The 20,810-nt window shown below is 44.2% G+C and overlaps 1 protein-coding gene across 2 annotated transcripts in view; it reads right to left on the minus strand.

Moving 5' to 3' along the window:
- supt5h (SPT5 homolog, DSIF elongation factor subunit) overlaps window positions 1-20,810 on the minus strand; it is a 92,105-nt gene that overhangs the window by 38,237 nt on the left and 33,058 nt on the right. For both annotated transcript variants that reach the window (XM_078241638.1, XM_078241639.1), the window contains exons 5-16: window positions 19,747-19,816; window positions 18,329-18,397; window positions 16,506-16,571; window positions 16,349-16,379; window positions 14,517-14,585; window positions 10,337-10,588; window positions 9,054-9,143; window positions 8,686-8,756; window positions 7,167-7,272; window positions 3,311-3,404; window positions 1,942-2,078; window positions 1,134-1,289 (exon numbers count right to left, since the gene is read on the minus strand). In XM_078241638.1, coding sequence (XP_078097764.1) covers window positions 1,134-1,289; window positions 1,942-2,078; window positions 3,311-3,404; window positions 7,167-7,272; window positions 8,686-8,756; window positions 9,054-9,143; window positions 10,337-10,588; window positions 14,517-14,585; window positions 16,349-16,379; window positions 16,506-16,571; window positions 18,329-18,397; window positions 19,747-19,816 — 1,211 coding nt within the window. The remainder of the gene's footprint in view (window positions 1-1,133; window positions 1,290-1,941; window positions 2,079-3,310; window positions 3,405-7,166; window positions 7,273-8,685; window positions 8,757-9,053; window positions 9,144-10,336; window positions 10,589-14,516; window positions 14,586-16,348; window positions 16,380-16,505; window positions 16,572-18,328; window positions 18,398-19,746; window positions 19,817-20,810) is intronic.

The raw sequence follows: 20,810 nt of genomic DNA on the forward strand, positions 1-20,810 counted from the left end.
GGTCGGTGCAGACTCAATGGGCCGAATGGCCTCTTTCTGTACTGTAGGGTTTCTATGATTCTTTCTATGATTTTCTCCTTGGAGAGGTGAAGGATGAGAGGTGACCTGATAGAGGTGCATAAGATGTTGAGAGGTATTGATAGAGTGGATTCTCAGAGGCTTTTACCCAGGGCTGAAATGGTTGCCACAAGAGGTCACAGGTTTAGAGTGCTGGGGAGTAGGTACAGAGGAGATGTTAGGGTAAGTTTTTCACTCAGAGGGTGGTGGGTGCGTGGAATCAGCTGCCGGTAGTGGTGGTGGAGGCGGATTCGATAGGGACTTTTAAGAGACTTTTGGATAAGTGCATGGAAGTTAGTAAGATAGAGGGTTATAGGTAAGCCTAGTAGGTAGGGACATGTTTGGCGCAACTTGTGGGCCGAAGGGCCTGTTTGTGCTGTAGTTTTTCTATGTTCTATGTTCTCTATGAACGGTATGCTTTGTCTGTATAGTGCACAAGAAAAAATACTTTTCACTGCATACCAATACATGTGACAATAATAAATCAAGGTTTACAAGGATGATACCTGGACTTCAGGGGTTAAGTTACAAGGACTTTATTCTCACAAATTCAGAAGATTTGAGGGGTGATCTGAAACAAGTCTACAAAATATTTACAGGGAAGGACAGAGTGGATAAGGACAAACTGTTTTCACTAGCTGAAAGCTCTAGAATCAGGAGCCATAATCTAAACATTAGGGACAAGCCACACAGGGAGATGTTAGAAAACACTTCCACACGCAAGGAGTGGAGGAGGTTTGGAACTCTCTTCCTCAAATGGTAGTGATTGTTAGGTTTAAGTCCGAGATAGACAAATGTTTATCGAGCAGGGGTATCAAGGGATATGAGCTTGGGCAAGTAAATGGAGTTAGGCCACAGATCAGCCATGGCCTGATTGAATGGCGGAGTGGGCTGAATGGCCTACTCCTGTTCCTACGTTCCTACTTTGAATTGCTTGGGGAAGTCTTTCTACATTCAAGCTGCTAGTTAAATGAAAATTGTTTTTCTTTCCCCTCTGAGCTCATAATTGGTTAATCCTTTTACCATCTTTACTTCAAAATATTTAATTTTACAACATATAACCTTCAAAACATTACCTCGTGCATGGTTAGATCCGAAAAAAGAATGACAAAGTTTTCTTCCACTCGCACGATCAGTCCAGTGTCTCCCTCGTAGCGCCCTGCTATCACCTTCACGTGATCTCCCATTTTGAAGTATTTGCGCAATTCATGGGCTGGAAACTCCAAAGGATCCTGTAAATACACAGGTGTTAAATTCAAAACATTCACTGCAACGCCCCTTGTGTATATTCTAAACCTTACACAAGTCTAGACTGCGCAGCGGCCTGGTTCGAAATCTTAACACACAGCTTTGTCTAAACTGAGATGCATCATTTCATTTGCTGCTCAGCTGAAATTTATTGGTTGTTTCCTCTTCCCAGTGTTTTCACTCCCAGCTAAGCTATCTTATCAATTGGCACCCTCTACTGCCTCAGTTGAAGTGGCAAGGATCAACGTATAAACCTCAGCAGTGAAAGTCTGCAGGCTGTTCTCCATCTGACGAAGGAGCAGCGCTCCGAAAGCTTATGGTATTTGCTACCAAATAAACCTGTTGGACTTTAACCTGGTGTTGTGAGACTTCTTACTGTTGGGTGCAGCAGGAGCCTGGCCCATCGCTTTGCTAACAGTTATTCCGTTCTCCCAAAGGAGTGGATTTTCCCCTTAGATTTTCCCTTTAGATTTGCGAATGGTAAAAACATAGTCTACTTCATTACTGATCATTGGTTGCGACAACAACTGAACAGATATCAGATGGATACAGTCCAGAATCATCTGCTAATAATAAAAAGCTACCGCTTGCTGACCTGTGGGGGTGAATTGATTCTCAAATGGCATTCGTCAATACCTTCAGATCCTCGTGTTTGGGCAGAATTGTGATCTTGTTGCCCTCCACACTCAGAATTTTACCCTGCAGGTTTATCAATTCACCCTCGCAAACTTCCACATTGTCTCCGGGCTGCAAGTTGTGTTCTCTTTCTTTGCCTGTGAAAAGCCAAAACGTTCTACTTAAAATTCAATCAACAACACAAGAGAAATCAAACAACCCAAAGCTCATTGTTCCCAGCGCCCCAATTCGTCCATTACAACATCCAACTCCATTTTGAAAACTTTTCCAAGATATTTGGCCCCAATAACCTGCCCAGCTGAATATTCCAAATCCTTCTACCATCAGTTTCCAAATTACTGTTCACAAATTTAAACTTGTCCTAATTTTCTGTAATAGACTGGGATCTACCACTTCAAAATAATTTCGCGTAATGGCGGAACGGGTGGGTTCTTTCCTTAGCCAACCTTCGGGGCATTTGTAAATGCTTCTCATAGACATCCCTCAATCATCAGTTTCACTACTCTTCTCAACTCCCACATCACAGTGTGTTCATATCTCTGACATGGTGACCAGAATCGAACACGCTGCATTACAACAATGAACAAGCACTATGTACTGGGCCCTGCTTGAACAAAGAATGATGTGGAGGTACACTCCATCTGACGAAGGAGCAGCGCTCCGAAAGCTTATGGTATTTGCTACCAAATAAACCTGTTGGACTTTAACCTGGTGTTGTGAGACTTCTTACTGTGAACAAAGAATGCCAGGTTTATCAGTTGCACTGAGCATCACTGGGGCACCTAAAAATATTTAGACTGATGACACTTCCATAGAGAATTCAAAAATATTCTTAAATTACCTGTGATTATGTATCGATATCAACGCCATCTTTAAATGGGGAGGTTCCTTTTAAAATGGTAGCTACAGTTAGATTTCCCCCTGCTATGATTTCCTCCCCATTCTCTTCAACTACCAAGTTTGGGGTGGTACATTTTGATGGACACTGAACTTAATCCAACAGTTTTCCATTTTGTCCATTCTCCACACAAGCTGAAGAATGCCTACCCGCTATTTGACTGCCAGACATTTGTGACGTTGCCGAGCCCGGCTTTGTTCCCGCATGGGCCAGTGGCTCTGAAAAGAGGGGAAGGAACTCTGCCCCAATTCTCATTTTCACTCACCCAAGGGAACCAAGGCTAAGGATTTTACAAACTCAACTGGGAACAATGAACCTGCTGATGCACTTGGGTCATGTGTATGCTGCATTTACTAACACAGGAATTAGGGGCAATCAAGTTCCAAAGTGGTAATGAGAACACATATAGGTATTATAGGGTGCAAAGCCCTCTGTCGAGCTCTGCATTCACGCTCTTGGTAAAACACGTACCTGTTGATTCAGTCACCACCTCCAGGTCAATGCCCTCCGGCTGATCCTCATACTTTTCAAGCTCAGAAAGTGTGGGCTTCACTCCTTCAGTTATCTGGAACAGACAAAGGATCACTCCAGTCATTCCAACAAAAATTAGACACGAGGCACACGATGCCTTGCTGAGTCATCGAGTGGCCACACATTGGGTTCTACTTTGAACAGGAATGCCACACAGAAGCATTTTCAGATGGTAAAAATCCACAAGGGAGGATAATCCACCAGCTCTCTCTGCACCCGAATCAAACAGGAGCTGGTGAAAGCATTGCAGAACATCCAACTGATTGCCTGGCCATGAGAATGAGTAAATTGAACCATAACACAACTTTTTACAAGTTTTATTTGGTAGACAAAATTTTGTCTAATTCTTAATATTGGAAGAATAAATTTAGTCAATTCAATTCCCTAGATTGAACCAGGGCAGGACTTACTCAGTTAATGGTAGGGCGTTGGGGAGAGTTACAGAACAAAGAGATCTAGGGGTACATGTTCATAGCTCCATGAAAGTGGAGTCACAGGTGGACGGAGTGGTGAAGGTGGCATTCGGGATGCTTGGGTTCATTGGTTATTGATTACAGGTGTTGGGACGTCTTGTTGAAGTTGTACAAGACATTGGTAAGGCCACACTTGGAATACTGTGTACAGTTCTCGTCACCCTATTATAGAAAGGATATTATTAAACTCAAAAGAGCGCAGAAAAGATGCTACCGGGACTTGAAGGTTTGAGTTATAAGGAGAGGCTGGATAGACTGGGACTTTTTTCTCTGGAGCGTAGGAGGCTGAGGGGTGATCTTATAGAGGTCTATAAAATAATGAGGGGCACAGATCAGCTAGATAGTCAATATATTTTCCCAAAGGTAGGGGAGTCTAAAACTAGAGGGCATAAGTTTAAGGTGAGAGGGGAGAGATACAAAAGTGTCCAGAGGGGCAATTTTTCACACAGGGGGTGGAGAGCGTCTGGAACAAGCTGCCAGCGGTAGTAGTAGAGGTGGATAGAATTTTGTCTTTTAAAAAACATTTAGACAGTTACATGGGTAAGTTGGAGACCAAGTGTGGTGTGTCAAAATGCGCAGATGACACTAAGATAGGTGGCAGAGCAAAGTATGCAGAGGACACTGAAAGTCTGCAAAGAGATATAGATAGTCTAAGTGAGTGGGCAAGGGTCTGGCAGATGGAGTACAATGTTGGTAAATGGGAGGTCATCCATTTTGGTAGGAATAACATCAAAATGGACTATTATTTAAACAGTAAAAAATTGCAGCATGCTGCTGTGCAGAGGGACCTGGGTGTCCTTGTGCAGGAATCTCAAGGAGTTGGTTTGCAGGTGCAGCAGATAATTAAGAAGGCAAATGGAATTTTGTCCTTCATTGCTAGAGGGATGGAGTTTAAAAATAGCGAGGTTATGTTGCAGCTGTATAAGGTGCTGGTGAGGCCACACCTGGAGTACTGTGTATAGTTTTGATCTCCTTACTTGGGAAAGGATATACTGGCACTGGAGGGGGTGCAGAGGAGATTCACTAGGTTGATTCCAGAGTTGAGAGGGTTGGCTTATGAGGAGAGACTGAGTAGACTGGGGCTATACTCATTGGAATGCAGAAGAATGAGGGGAGATTTTATAGAAACATATAAGATTATGAAGGGAATAGATAAGATAGAAGCAGGGAAGTTGTTTCCACTGGCAGGTGAAACTAGAACTAGGGGACATAGCCTCAAAATAAGGGGAAGCATTTTTAGGACTGAGTTGAGGAGGAACTTCTTCACACAAAGGGTTGTGAATCTGTGGAATTCCCTGCCCAGTGAAGCAGTTGAGGCTACCTCATTGAATTTTTTAAAGCAAGGATAGATACATTTTTGAAGAGTAAAGGAATTAAGGGTTATGGTGAGCGGGCGGGTAAGTGGAGCTGAGTCCACAAAAAGATCAGCCATGATCTTATTGAATGGCGGAGCAGGCTCAAGGGGCCAGATGGCCTACTCCTGCTCCTAGATCTTATGTTCTTAAGATGGATATAGAGGGATATTGGCCAAATGCAGACAATTGGGACGAGCTTCGGGGTTTTTTTAAAAAAAAAGGGCGGCATGGACAAGTTGGGCCGAAGGGCCTGTTTCCATGCTGTAAACCTCTATGACTATCAAGTATTTTACTAACTAAAGAAAGCTTAAATTCTACACCCGATTTTCAAAGCTAACCTGTCATGATAGGCGGAATGAAGATGAAGAGAACTGCACCACAAACCCAGGTTTAATAGCTACAGCAGAACCAGATATATGAGGTTTACCCTCTGAGGGCATAAATAACTTGATGATGGTAGGGTTGGGGAAGTGGGGCACAGAAAGACATCATCCAATTTATCAATAAGCTCCAACAAAGGATCATCCCCAATCAAAACGTTAGCTCTGTTCTCTCTCCACAGATGCCGTCTGACCTGAGACTTTCCAGCATTTTCTGTGTTTCGGATTCCAGCATCCACAGTAACTTGCTTTTATGAATAAGTTATATACTTTGTAGGGACGAGCAGATCTCCTGCCATGTTGCTCACGGCGTGCCTGAAAATATGCAGTTTTTGTGTTCCTATAAGATTTTTTCCTTTTCATTCGTGGGACGTGGGCGGCGCTGGCTGGTCAGCATTTATTACCCATCTCTAGTTGTCCTTTTTCAGAGGGTAGTTGAGAGTCAACCACATTGCTGTGGCTCTGGAGTCATATGCAAGCCAGACCAGGTAAAGACGGCAGATTTCCTTCCCTAAAGGACATTAGTGAACCAGATTTTTCTGACAATCGACAATGGTTTCATGGCCATCAGTAGATTCTCAATTCCAGATATTTTTTATTGAATTCAAATTCCACCATTTGCCGTGGCGGGATTCGAACCCGGGTCCCCAGAACATTAGGTGAGTCTTCTGGATTAATAGTCTGGCGATAATATCACTAGGCCATCGCCTCCCCCAGATATGCAATTTTGTATGGCCTGGGCAAGATGCTCTTTGAGAGTCAGTGCAAACTCGACGGGCCAAGTGGCCTCCTTCTGCATGTTGGGATTCTATGGTTGTGTGTGACAGGAAGTGAGGATGACATTTATACAACATCTGTGGTATCCCAAAGGCCAGGACTAATGCACTTAAAATTGCAACAGAACTGCGCCAACATCTATATATAAGATGGGGGAAATGCCACAGTGCCAGACAGCATCCTGGCCTGGGCACCATCACTACAGTTGTCATGCACTCTGGGCTCCTCTCAATTATATTGTCAGTTTGGCAGCAGTGCAGAATCAACACTCTAATTGCAACCGCAATTGCTTATCAACCCCAAGTGTACTAAGCAAGTCGTCACCCCAGAAAGCAAAAGGCATAGGAAACTGCTGATGCTGGAATCTGAAACAAAAACAGAAAATGCCGGAAAATCTCACCAGGTCTGACATCTGTGGAGAGAGAATAGAGCCAATGGTTCAAGTCTGGATGACCCTTCATCAGAGCTGAAGACAAAGAAAATAGGACGAGATTTACACTGTAAGGGTGAGGACGAAGTGGGTGGGGGGTGGCTGTAATTGATAGGGATGACGTAGACAAAAAACAAAGGGAATGCAAGTGGTGGTGATAAAGACTGAGAATGGTGCTAATAATGGTGCAAATGGCAGAACAAAGGTGCAGAGTGTCAAAGGACAACCTGAGGCATGTGGCAGATGGCCCTGGTGCGTGCGTGCGTGGGGGGGGGGAGGAGAGAGAGAGAGAGAAAACAAGATGGAAAGCGAGATTTTAGAAAATGAAACAAAACTTGAAACCATACTGGCACAAGAGATTCCATTGGAAGTATCACTTACAACTGCAGACATGGCAAAACTTTTGAACAAGAATCCTTTTCTGCTGTAGCGATTGCCCTCGAATATGAGAAAGTCTCCATCTGTGGTAACGTCACCACCCAATGATCTGCGGAATTATAATTTATTTTAATTTTTAAAAATAATAAAGTTTCAAATAAATGCGATGAAGTCAGTCGGATTCCACGCTCCCTCCGAGACAATTTACAAAATCTAAACAAGCTCAGTTTCTTTAGGGTCCCCCAAACTAACTCAATCTTTTGATTAGATTCTCTGATATCACCAAATAGTGGATTAGTCTGATCAAGTTCATCACTGACTGATTCCCACAGCATCTGTTTTGGATTTGGGAACTATTCCTACATAAAGATGTAGAAAAATCAGAGAACCACCAAGATATTTTGTAATGCAGCATTTGCTGCCATTGCAGCTGCAGGAGGTGCACTCACCACAGATGCAGCAGTCACAGTGCCTGTGGCCTCACTCCCAGTGACGCTGAATTTAGCTGCCCGTCATTCCAGGTGCATAACAATGACGTCACTTACACCAACCTCCTGTTTCAGTGTGGCGGCAGGAGATACAGCGCATAGTTACAGAACGGGTATTATATTCCTGCAGGAAAGCAGGAGGGGGCAATTTAGCCTCTTCAAACTGTTCCGTCATTCAATGAGATCGTGGTTCATCGGCAATCTAACCCTCGACCCACCTTTGCACCATATGTCATGACACCTAAGAACATAAGAAATAGGAGCAGGAGTCGGCCATCTAGCCCCTCGAACCTGCCCCGCCATTCAATAAGATCATGGCTGATCTGAAGTGGATCAGTTCCACTTACCCGCCTGATCCCTTTGGCTAACAAAAACCTATCAATTTCACTGTTAAAACTTACAATGATCTAGCATTAGTTCCCAAGAGAGTTTCAGACTTCTTCCACTCTGTGTGAAGAGATATTTCCCAATTTCACTCCTTAAAACAATGGGGCTCTAAATTGTTTTGGTGAACCCTGACTCTGCTAAGCCCCCACACGAGCAGAAACAGTTTGCTCCAATATATCCTATCAGTCCCACCCTGGAGCTGCACCTGAACTTCTACAGCATTCATTGTGACACGAAGTGGCTAGACTTCCATTTATTCTTGTAACCTTCAAACTCTTCCATGATGGCGGCCACTTCCGTATCTAACCACTGACACAGACCCGGGGGATCTCAGTGAGCAACACAATGAAACAGGTGCTATTGTTGCAGAAAGTATTGTTAGAGTGCAGCAACAGAAACGTACCAGTAAGCCTATTGAGCATAGGAACACAGTCACAAATCGGAGACAACTTGGACCCCTTGATTCTGGTATCCCCCTCAATTGTGGGAGGGGACCCAATGTGGCCCTCCATGGTTAACTCAATATTAATGAAGAGCTGTGCAGTCATGCTACACATCACCTGAACTTAATACACAGCACTCAAAACACAATTATACCATAACCATTATACTGCCTCACTGTAAAGGAGCTGCAGTTTAAGTCGGACCTGATTTTCTCCGCATCAAACAATCGCTGAAGTGGCCTTTTGAATCTCTTCCTTTTAGCAAACCAGTCTTTCTGTGGATTGAAATTTTAAAAATATTAACAAGTTGAAGAGATTAAATCCAAATTCGCTTGACAAGTAAGCAATAAGTCTTCAGGACCAAGTGTTCACATAGGATTAAGGAAGTCATACACAGGGGAGAATCTTAACTTCTACACAATTCTGCAATTCTTTTGTTCAGGTATTTTTTTTAAAATGTCCTGTATTTTGCACTAATACCAATGACACAAAGTGCTTGCTGGAGCACTTGGATATAACCTCAGTCCATCATCGCCAGAGAATATCAACCAGTCACAATGATGGGCTCTTACCAAACTCATTCGAGCTTTGATTCGCTCATAATCAATTCTTGGGATCAGTTTCAGGGAAATGGTGTTCTGGCTCGGTTCAACATAGTCCACCTGAAAAAAAACAAGTCAGAAGTTTTTGAAGGTTTTCCAGGTGAGGCAGGGCACCATGATAAGTACCAACATTTAAGTGCTCAGCCTGTAAAAGAAAATTTTTAATTAATGTCGACGACTAAGGAATCTTAATATTTTTTAACAGTGGGAAAAACACACGGAATTTTCACTTGCCGTTAGGCATTAATTATGGTTTAGAGCTTCCACCCTTTAACCCATTACTGACCGAGTGTACTCGACAAACATCACATTCTATACATAACTGGTCTCACTCAGCTCCAAGATGGTGCAAGGCTAACGTTAATCAACCATACGTGGATTGAGCTGCCACCGAGAAACAATTATGTTCCTTGGTTAAAAAGGCTGGAAGCAGCGTGTTTGTCTCTTTCTAGGTCATTGGAAATTCTGCTGGCTAGCTGGAAACAGTCTTGTTTGCCTTTTCTGGAGTGAAAGTTTTGCTGTCGGTGGTTTGCTAGCTAGAGGCAAGCAGTGGCATTATCTCGAGGCACTGGGGGGCTCCAAAATGCAGAAGCCCAGAGTTTAAATTCTCCCAACCAAAGGACTAATTCACGCCAGGTGTTGCGGAGCTGCAAAACCACATGAGCATTCTTATTTTCTGGGCTAAACCTGGGACGGGTGTATGTTAGTCAGGAGGTGTGTTGTATTGGAACAGTGCACTTAGTTGTTAAGGTTTATACAATATCATGGCTGTTTTTTTTTAAATCTGTTTGCAATTGGTAAAAGTTATTGCTAATTTTCTATATGTTAACTGTATTCTTAAATAAACTTTGTTTCGTAAAAGCTCCCTAGTGGATCATTTGAATCGTATCAGGAGTAAAATATCTTAGGCTTACCCGTGCCAAATTTAAAGTGCAAAATTCATGATCTCGGCTCACTTCATAAAACATCTTGGGAGTTTCTGACGCAAGGCACAGATTCTCCCCTTCCCCGCTAACTCCACCATTACATAATCATCTTTGACCACCTGGTAATGGAAACTGCTGACTGAATTCTATAAAACTTTGGTGGAAGAAAAATCCTGTCAAAGTCAATAGGGAAGGTAATGATTTCGGACTGGGCTCTTCCACTTTCCCAACACAACGCTTGTGATACTATCGCAACAGTGCTTAATACGTCCATATTAGATTTTCTGTCCATTACATTACACAAACTGCAAGAGAGAAATGTTTTACCTGTGCAATGTCATCCTTGTAAAGGCCTCTCTTTAGACGGACCCAGGATTTGGGTTTCAGGTTGGTCACCTCCTTCACCACCTTCAGCACGTCTGTCATTTCCTTGATGGGAACCATCTGCTGGTTCCAGTAGCCAATCCTGAGGTTCCCCACACCCTCAATGGCCTGCTTGACATGAGTCTGCTTGTACGCCTCAACATAAATGTACCCCTTCACATGCTCAGGGGAGACAACAGACTTGATCTGGATGGGCTACAAAGGAGAAGAAATGAACAAAGAAATCAAACTTCTATGTACATTTCATTCAAAAAAAAAACTAGTAGTTTGAGCAATATATTCACATCGGAATCAACACTGTGCTAACGCTAAGTTTCAAATGAATTATTACAGAATATAATACACATGGCCCGAAACAAATAAAATGTGAAAATCTGAATGGTGGCAAGAAGTATTTTGAGGAGTGAACTTGGTCTTCTACTTCCTACACATACACGTACACATCTCAAGCATCTGCCAACGTTAATGATTTGGACAAATTAACAGGAAAGAGAGGAATCAAAGTTACATACATCTTCTTTAAGAGAATAAACATGGAGAATGTTAATAAATAATTATTTCCTTTTAAAAGGATGTTGCATGTGACATTCAGCCATAAAGGCAAGATGCTCTGTTCAACTCTGTCACTGGCTGAATTGGTCCCCCTCAGTTGGGGTAGCACTTGTGCCAATGTCTCAGCATGCCAGGATGATGAGGGCAACAACCAAGGCTACCACACTCGATTCCACATGAATGCTTGTGCTTCTTTGCATTAACCAAATAAACTAAATCAACAAACTGTGGGATACTTCACAATTAAAAGTATTAAAATTAGAATGCACTTCTTTGAAGGGATATTCCATCAAAGCAAACAGAATCGCAAAGGAAATTTAAAACACCAAAACAAAATGTGATTGAAGGGGTGGAAAACACACCCAGTCCCCGCAATGCCATTGGGTATGAATGGCCTTGACGGTGCCAGCAGTGAACATAGTCGCAGAAGAGGGGCAGGCGGTTGGGATGGAGAGACCTCGAGTACCCGCTGCCTGGACCTATTCATGGCCAGCTTGGCTCAGCCAGGAGCAGGTTAACGAGGAAGCCCTCCCCTCCGTACCCGGTGCTGACAGACATAACTATGAACAAGATGGAGCTTGATATGATCTTGATCACTGAATAGCCCAATGGGATTAGACTTCCACAGCACTTTTCATGATCTCAAGTTGTCCCAAAGCACTTCACAACTGATGAAGTACTTTTTCCCCAGTTGTAGTTACTGCAGGAACACATGTGTGAACTTAAGCACTGCAAGTTCCCACATGACCAATCATCTGGTTTTAGGAGTTAGCGGAGGTATAATTATTAGCCAAACTAGCATCCCCCCCCCCCCCACCACTTCTTCGATTAGCGCCCGTTAACATTCACCTAAGAGGGCAAACAAACAAGGCCTCAATTTAAGTTCTCATCTGTAAGGCAAGACGTCTGACCATACAGCACTCCCTCAGCACTGTGCTAATATGTCAGCCTAGATTTTGTGTTGGTTTCTGGAGATGGGCTTGAACGCACAACATTCAGATTTATATTTACGCACGCACTCTATGAAATCTGAGAAAGGGTGCTGGGACTCTCAAAATGTGCCTGACCATTAGTCATTGCCTTTCAGAGAAATGAGCGGGGAAAACATGGAATGGAAATACATGTACGGATATGACTGAAACAAGGACTTGCCTGACATGGCAAATTCATCAGCCTAATTGTGTCAGTGTGATCAACAGCAAGTAGAGGCTAGGCCATAGAGGGTGCGTTTAATAGAACAGGAGGAAATCTCCCACACCTTCCAGTCACGTTTTCAATTCTACTGCAGGGTGTTGACGCCACCGATTAGGCAAACATTTATTGCCCATCACTACATGCCCTTGAGAAGGCGGTGTTGAGCCACTACAATCCATGTAGTGTAGGTACACCCACAATGCTGTTCGGAAGGAAGTTCCAGGGTTTTGACTCAGCGACTGCGAAGGAACGGCGATATATTTCCAAGTTAGGATGGTGCGTGGCTTGGAGGAAACTGCAGGTGGTGGCGTTCCCATGTATTTGCTGCCCTTGTCCTTCTAGGTGCTAAGGTTTAGGGGGTGTTTGGTGAGTTTGTGCACTGCATCTTGTGGATGCTACACACTGCCACCACTATGCATTGGTGGTGGAGGGAGCGAATGTTTAACATGGTGGAGGACAGGATGGTCTTGAACTTACCCAGGCAAGTAGAGAGTATTCCATCACATTCCTGACTAGTGCCTTGTAGATGATGGACAGCTTTGGGGAGTCATGAGGCGAGTTACTCTCTGTAGAATTCCTAGTCTCCAACTGCTCTTGCAGCTAAAGTATTAATATGGCGAGTCCAGTTCAGAATCTGGTCAATGGTAATCTCAGGATGTTGCTATTGGGAGTACTCAGCAATAGTACAAAATAGGGCAAAAGTCAAGTCATTCAGCCCCTCCAGCCTGTTCTGCTATTCAATATGATGTTGTCAAGGAGACAGTTAGATTTTCTCTTGTTAGAGATGGTCATTACCTCAGACTCCTGTGGTGAAAATGTTACTTAGTCACTTATCAGCCCAAGCCTGAATGCCTCCAGGTCTTGCTGCACATGGACACGAGACTGCTTCAGTATCTGAGGAGTCGTGGTTAGTACTGATCAATTATCAGCAACCATCCCCACTTCTGATCTTCTGATGGAGGGAAGGTCATTGATGAAGCAGCCAAAGGTGGCTGAGCCGAGGACACTACCCTGTGGGACTCCTACAGTGATGCTCTGGGACTGAGATGATTGACCTCCAATCACCACACCATCTTCCTTTGTGCCACGCATGACTCCAACCAGTGGAGAATTTTCTCCCTTGATTCCCACTGACTTCAGTTTTGTTATGGTCTCTTGATGCCACATGCTGTCAAATGCGGTCTTGATATCAAGGGCAGTCACTCTCACCTCTTGAGTTTAGCTCTTTTGTCATGTTTGGACCAAAGCTTTAATGTTCAGGAGTTGAGTGGCCCTGGTGGAACCTAAACTGAGCATTAGTGAACAGGCTATTGCTGAGTAAGTGCTGTCGATGACACTTCCATCACTTTACTGATCATCAAGAGTAGACTGATGGGGTGGCAACTGGCCAGGTTGGATTTTACCTGTTTTTTGAGGACATACAATTTTCCATATTGTCGGCTAGATACCAGCATTATAGCTGTTCTGGAACGGCTTGGCGAGGGGCACAACTAACTCTGGAGCACAGGTCTTCAGTACTATTGCAAGACACTGTCAGGAGCTATAGCCCTAGCAGCATCCAGTACCTTCTGCAGTTGAGTGCCCTCGGGAGGGGTCTGGCACAAGCTACCCACTTTTTTCTTTGAGAAGCGTAGCACAACAATAATTTTCTTGGAGTACAGTAATGCATCGATTAAAACTTCTGGAATATTTCCATATCAGAATATACATCTTAGAGGACACGGTGCGGCACGGAGCACAGTGGTTAGCACTGCAGCCTTGAGGGTGGCATGGTGGTTAGCACTGCAGCCTTAGGGGTGGCACAGTGGTTAGCACTGCAGCCTTGAGGGTGGCATGGTGGTTAGCACTGCAGCCTTAGGGGTGGCACGGTGATTAGCACTGCAGCCTTAGGGGTGGCACAGTGGTTAGCACTGCAGCCTTGAGGGTGGCACGGTGGTTAGCACTGCAGCCTCATGGCGCCAGGGACACAGGTTCGATTCCCGACTTGGGTCATTGTGTGGAGTTTGCACGTCCTCCCCGTGTCTGCGTGGGTTTCCTCCGGGTGCTCCGGTTTCCTCCCACAGTCCAAAGATGTGCGGGTTAGGTGGACTGGCCGTGCTAAATTGCCCCTTGGTGTCAGGGGGACTAGCTGGGGTAAATGCATGGGGTTATGGGGATAGGGCCTGTGTGGGATTGTGGTTGGTGCAGACTCAATGGGCCGAATGGCCTCCTTCTGCACTGTAGGGATTCTACGACAGGGAGAAGAATATAAAACAGTCTAATTCTTAAAGGAAATGGCAGCATGGAAAATTCACCCCCAAATTCTTTTGCTGGCCATCTGTATCAAACAGAGTCTTAAATTAAATCTGCTGTCCAAGACCGATGAGAAGATACCTACTGAATCTGTAAACTGATAGGCGACAAACTTCCTCATCAGTGAAATCGCAGTTGCTCGTTCTTCACCAATCTGAGAAAAGGAAGAATATGTCAAGCTGTAGGTCTCAATTTCACCAACTACAAATCCAGAATCTGAGAACAACAACAAGAGGAAGACTTTTCACAGGTATAACATCAACTGAAAATTCACACACGCGGCGGTGAACGCCTTCTGTGCTTGTGGAACACATTGGGGCTGCTCGAGAAACGAACCACCTCCAAGGTGCAAGTTCAAGTGAGCTGCGAATTCACCAGCAGCACAGGATCAGTGTCTATGTTGCATCAGTCGTCACAAAGTACCACACTCACTGACAGCACTGTTGGAAAGTTATTTATCACAGTTCAGCTGCAGGAATTAAATATTTGCAATTGTTCTTAAATCAGAACCATAACTCAAGGTTCTTTGGATGACAGAATTTCTGAATTGCTTTCCCAAGTGACAATTTCCACAAACAAAACTTTGAATTTGTTCCTCCTTCGCTCTTAAATCTAATTACAAACATAAGGAAGGAAGGGAGGGAGAATATAGAATGGCAAAGAAACCAGCAATGGCCACATTGTCCACTAGATGGTGCACGGTACTCAAATGTTAGAAACCCAGTTCCACGCTAAATTCATCACCTGCAGCATTGAAACAAACTCCTGATCATACTGTACATATCAATGGATGTGCTTCAGCTGACATCCTCCCCTCCATAAAAACTAGAGAAGGGTTTCCACCCACCAAGCTAGTTCTGAAGGTGGCAGTTTCTACTGCAATATCTTCCGTGACCATCCAGAGTTTTTACAAAAGGGGAAATCATGTTTGACAAATTCAATAAAACGTTTTGAGAATGCAACTGGTAGGGTAGATAAAGGTGAATCAGTCGATATGGTACACTTGGATTTCCAAAAGGCATTTAACACGGTTAAAATCGGTGAGATAAGGGTTCACGGTATCCTGAACGGAGGATTGGTTGACGGACAGGAAACAGAGGGAGACGAGTTAAATTGGACATTTTTAAGTTGGATGTAACTGGAGTTGCACAAGGATCAGCGCTGGGGGGTTCTGTTATGTGCAATCTATATTAATAACTTAGAGTGCAACAGTCTAGGGTTGTTTCCAATCTAAAGCAAGGTGGAAAGGTAAGCTGTGAGGAGGACACAAGGAGATATAAAAAGGTCAAGTGAGTGGGCAACGAGGTGGCAAATAGAACATAGTGTGAGGAAATGGGGTTTATTCACTTTGGCCATTGAAGTCTGCACGAAGTGTTATCTTACGTGGAGAGAGAGCTGGAATGATAGGCAATAGTTTGATAACTAAAACAGCAAACACTTGTTTCTAGATGTGCATAAAATTGTTGACAACCATATATCTTGCAATATATTGCTATTTTGCCATGTTACAATGGTTAGTACTGCTGCCTCACAGTGCCAGGGACTCGGGTTCAATACAGGCCTTGGGTGTGGAGTTTGCATGTTTCCCCCCCGTGTCTGCATGGGTTTCCCCCGGGTGCCCTCTTTTCCACTGACAGTCCAAAGATGTGAACTGGCCACGTTAAATTATCCCTCAGCGTCCAAAGATGTGTAGGTTAGGTGGATTAGCGGGGTAAATACACGGGGTTACGGGGATAGGGGGCTGGGCCTGGGTACGGTGCTCTTTCAGAGAGTTGGTGCAGACTCAATGGGCCGAACGGCCTCCTTCTGCACTGTAGGGATTCTATTCTCTTATTGCAATTCCCCGCCTCTGCCCCCCCCCCCAGAAATGCATAAAGCCCCACAGGTTTCAGCTTGTGCAGCTGGGAATAGCCTTACCTTACATTTCACAGTCCACAAATTAGGATCCCTGTGTGAAAAGAAAAAAGGGGAAAAAGAAACCGAACAGGATTAGTCCAGAGAATTTGTGTGGATTTTGTCCCAATATGTTGACGAATGTTGCGAACTTTGAAAAGATCATTGAAGATTCACTTACTTTACACCAGGCAGTAATTGCTGCTGCGTGATGTCATCCGAGAGTTCATCTGATGCACCGTAGAAACTATAAGAACAAGGAGGGAGGAGTTAGCAGGTACAAAAAACACACACTCTCACACACATACTCACGTTTGGGCACAGGCAGCTTCATCTGCAGATGGGTGCACGGAACTGGGTCAGAGCAAGCTAGGCAAGGCCAGTCAAAGACAGCTGGGATAATATAATTCCAGCTGAGGGTTCATAGTTACACATTAAAATGCAAGTTTAAATCTGCAAAACACAGATTATATATACATCTTCCATTACCATTTTATATTGCTGTTGGATGACCAACCTAAACCTTGGTCCAGGGTCACTGTTGCCTGGCCTTATATATCCAACTGGGGTGTATAAGATGCCAAAGGGGATCGACAGGGTATCTGGAGAGCTGATGTTTTCCCTTGTGGGACATCCTAGAACGAGGTGTCATAGTTTTAGGCCAAGGGGGGGGCAGATTTAAAACAGAGATAAGAAGGGATTACTTCACTCAAAGGGTGGAGAGTCTGTGGAATTCTCTACCCCAGAGTGCAGCGGAATAGTAAACAAATTTGAGGAGATAGATAGGTTTTTAATTAGTCATGGGATGAAGGGTTATGGGGAGCGGGCAGGAAGGTGGAAATGAGATCAGCCATGATCGTATTGAATGGCAAAGCAAGCTCGAGGGGCCGAATTGCCTACTTCTGTTCCTAGTTCATAGATCAGAGAATCCCTACAGTGCAGGAGGCGGCCATTTGGCCCATCGAGTCTGCACTGATGCTTTGACAGTGTCTTACCCAGGCCCTCTACCCTGCCCTATCCCTGTAACCCTGCACATTCACCATGGCTAATCCATCTAACCGACACATCCTGGGACACTAAGGGGCAATTTAGCATGGCCAATCCACCTAACCTGCATATCGTTAGATTGTGGGAGGAAACCGGAGCACCCAGGGGAAACCTACACAGACACGGGGAGAAGGTGCAGACAGTCACCCAAGGCCAGAATTGAACCCAGATTCTTGGCACTGCGAGGCAGCAGTGCTAAGCAGTTGTCCAGTTATGTTTATATGACAGGGAGATCGGTGGAAGAATTATTCAGCCCCAGAGAAATACAATCAGGCATTTCTTACAAGATTGAAAGCTGTGCAACATTTTAATGCTAATTTGTAATTGGGAGCATGTTCAAAGTTACAGATACGCCGAGCTCATCCTTTTTATTCCAGAGTGTATGGCTCCACCTTGACTGGCGATGACTTGGTTAATGCTCAAGAAAGCTTGGACGAAAAAGACATTTGCCCTACCCCTTCTACAGTCCCGGTGGGATTACCAAAATTATAGAGCCAAGCAGCTCTGCCAACCCCCCCATACTCCAGGCTCATTTCCTATTCACCATGAATCGGACGCTATCTATCTGTGAAATCAATTCCCTTCCTTGACAGGTCAATACTACAGCAGCAAAAACAAAAACCTTTAAGTTTTAGTGTCACTAGTAGGCGCCTGTTCGGGGACACTGAGGAAGAATTTAGCACGGCCAATGCACCCAACCAGCACGTCTTTCAGACTGTAGGAGGAAACCGGAGCACCCGGAGGAAACCCACGCAGACACGGGGAGAACGTGCAAACTGCGCACAGACAGTGTTCCAAGCCAAGAATAGAACCCGGATCCCTGGCGCTGAGGCAACAGTGCCAACCACTGTGCCATCATGCTGCCCCCATACACCTTCCCTCATGTTCGACAATGGAGTGGATTCAGAGTCATAACAGTTAATAATTTTTTTACATGTCCAACACCAGAATACTTACTGATCTCCTGCAGTTGGCTTGGCATATTTATTCATATAGTATTCACCAAGTTCCTCCTCTCTTTTGTCTCTGTAAAAGACAGAATTATTAGCTGTAGCATTCAACAGGGTGCAATATCCAAACTGGTGCAGTAACATGAAGTATAGAATGTAATTATTTTGACATATTCAAGGGTACAGCAGCATAACGGTTAAATTACTGGACTGGTAATCCAGAGACATAGGATTAAATCCCACCACAGCAAGAAATCCTGAAATTTTAAAAACTGGTATCAGCAATTGTGACTGTAAAACTACCAAATTGTTGTATAAATCCTTCCAGTTCGCTCATGGCACAGAGATCAGGGACTGGGGCATAGGTTTGAAATCACGGATAGATGGATTCCTGATCGGTAAGGGAATTAGGGGTTATAGGGATCAGGCGGGTAAGTGGAACTGATCCACTTCAGATCAGCCATGATCTTATTGAATGGCGGGACAGGCTCGAGGGGCTAGATGGCCTACTCCTGCTCCTATTTCTTATGTTCTTAAATGGTTGGCAGAAAGGTTAGAGGGGAGGTGAGGAAAACATTTTTACCCAGAGGGTTGTGGGGGGTCTGGAACTCACTGCCTGAAAGGGGAGTGGAGGCAGAAACCCCATTTATCAAAGTTGTCTGCACATGCATCTCAAGTGCCGTAACCTCCAGACCAAAGGTTGGAAAGTGGGATTAAGTTGGCCAGCGCAGACATGATGGGCCAAGTGGCCTCTTTCTCTGATGTCAATTTTCTATGATTGATGTGATTTCAGACCCATAGCAATGTGGTTGACTACTCCACTGGGGGAGGCAATGGTCTAGTGGTATTATCACTAGACTGTTAATTCAGAAACTCAGCTAATAATCTGGGGACCCGGGTTCGAATCCCGCCACGGCAGCTGGTGGAATTTGAATTCAATTTTAAAAATCTGGAATTAAGAATCTACCAATGAAACCATTGTCAGAAAAACCCATCTGGTTCACTAACGTCCTTTAGGGAAGGAAATCTTCCATCCTTACCCGGTCTGGCCTACATGCGACTCCAGAGTGAGAGCAATGTGATTGACTCTCAACTGCCCCTCTGAACAAGGGCAACTAGGGATGGGCAATAAATGTTGGCCAACCAGTGACGCCCATGTCCCACCAATTAATTTTTAAAATTACAAGGATTTGAGAGATGAAAATTTATTTGATGTAGTGTGTGTGAACATGAGTTCCATCTCAGCAATGCCAGTATTGGAAGGCACCAGAAAGGGGGGGGGAAACAGGAGTAAGAGGAATAATCTCAAGCCAATCTTATTGGATACAGGTTACCCACTTTCTTGGCAAAAGGTGACAACATTAGAGGTTGCTGTCAGAGATACTATCCTTGAATTTAAAAAGAGGGAGGTGGAAGAAGGATTACCTCCAGTGATTCAGCAATCTTCTTGCCCCTGAGTGATCTTCATCAAGCACCAGGTTGTCAATGTTGGAGGCTATAGAGTACAATAAAGAAGATGAAGAAAGAACACATTGGCAGACAAATTCACCCTTATTAGCTATTGCTGCATGAGTGAACTTCCAATTTTCTCTCTCTCAACATTGTAGCTCCCCTAACATAAGGGTTGAATATCTATAGAGGCAGACAGATCAACTCACTCCCATCAGGAACGAATCTCATGATTTCCTCAACTAGAAAACATTTTTAAACAAGGTGGAAGCACAGTACTAACGCCAAATTATATCTGGGATGGCCTAATGTAAAGTCACATTCCTGGATTTTAGTTTTCAAAGGGGGGCCCCGCCGAGAGAAGAACGACGTGCAAATTTATAAGGCTTTTAATTAAAGCGATATCCACAGAGCAGAAACGTAACTTAAAACAACTGCAGTTGAGAAGCAGAGTTTGTCATTATTTTTTAACCCTTGCTGTTTGGCAGACGCTGGGAGTTACTGACTGGATCGTGACCTCTTCCAGAAGCTAAAGCTGCAGAATTCTCTGTAAAGGTTATCAGGAAACCGGACACACTTTGTGGCATGGACAAGGACTTGTTTCCCATAACGCAGACATCCTGTGCCCCAAGCAATATCTGATAAAATGTCTCATCTACTCGAAAGTAAGAAGTAGACATGGGGGCCTGAACTGCTTTGCTAATTTATGCAAACTCAGTCTAAACCTGGAAGTAATCTAGAAGAATTCTGAATTTGTTAGTTCATCAATCACCGCATATTAATCCAATGCAACAAATTAATAACAACCAACAATTCATCCCTCTTGCCAAGGTGTAAAGCAATAAACGTCAAGATCTTTGTAACTATAACAATGAACGTGTTCAGTCTGTACCCTTCCCTATGGGCTTGAGCCATGCCCAGCCACTTTGTCATTAAGTCAGCAGCGCACTACAAGCTGGAAATATAACTCAGCAGGCAAGCAAAGGTTCAGGAGATATACATGGCAGCAAAGTCCAGTCCAACTGCATCACGATTTTGCA

Source organism: Mustelus asterias, chromosome 24 (assembly GCF_964213995.1).
Source record: "Mustelus asterias chromosome 24, sMusAst1.hap1.1, whole genome shotgun sequence".
NCBI classification, from domain to species: Eukaryota; Metazoa; Chordata; class Chondrichthyes; order Carcharhiniformes; family Triakidae; genus Mustelus; species Mustelus asterias.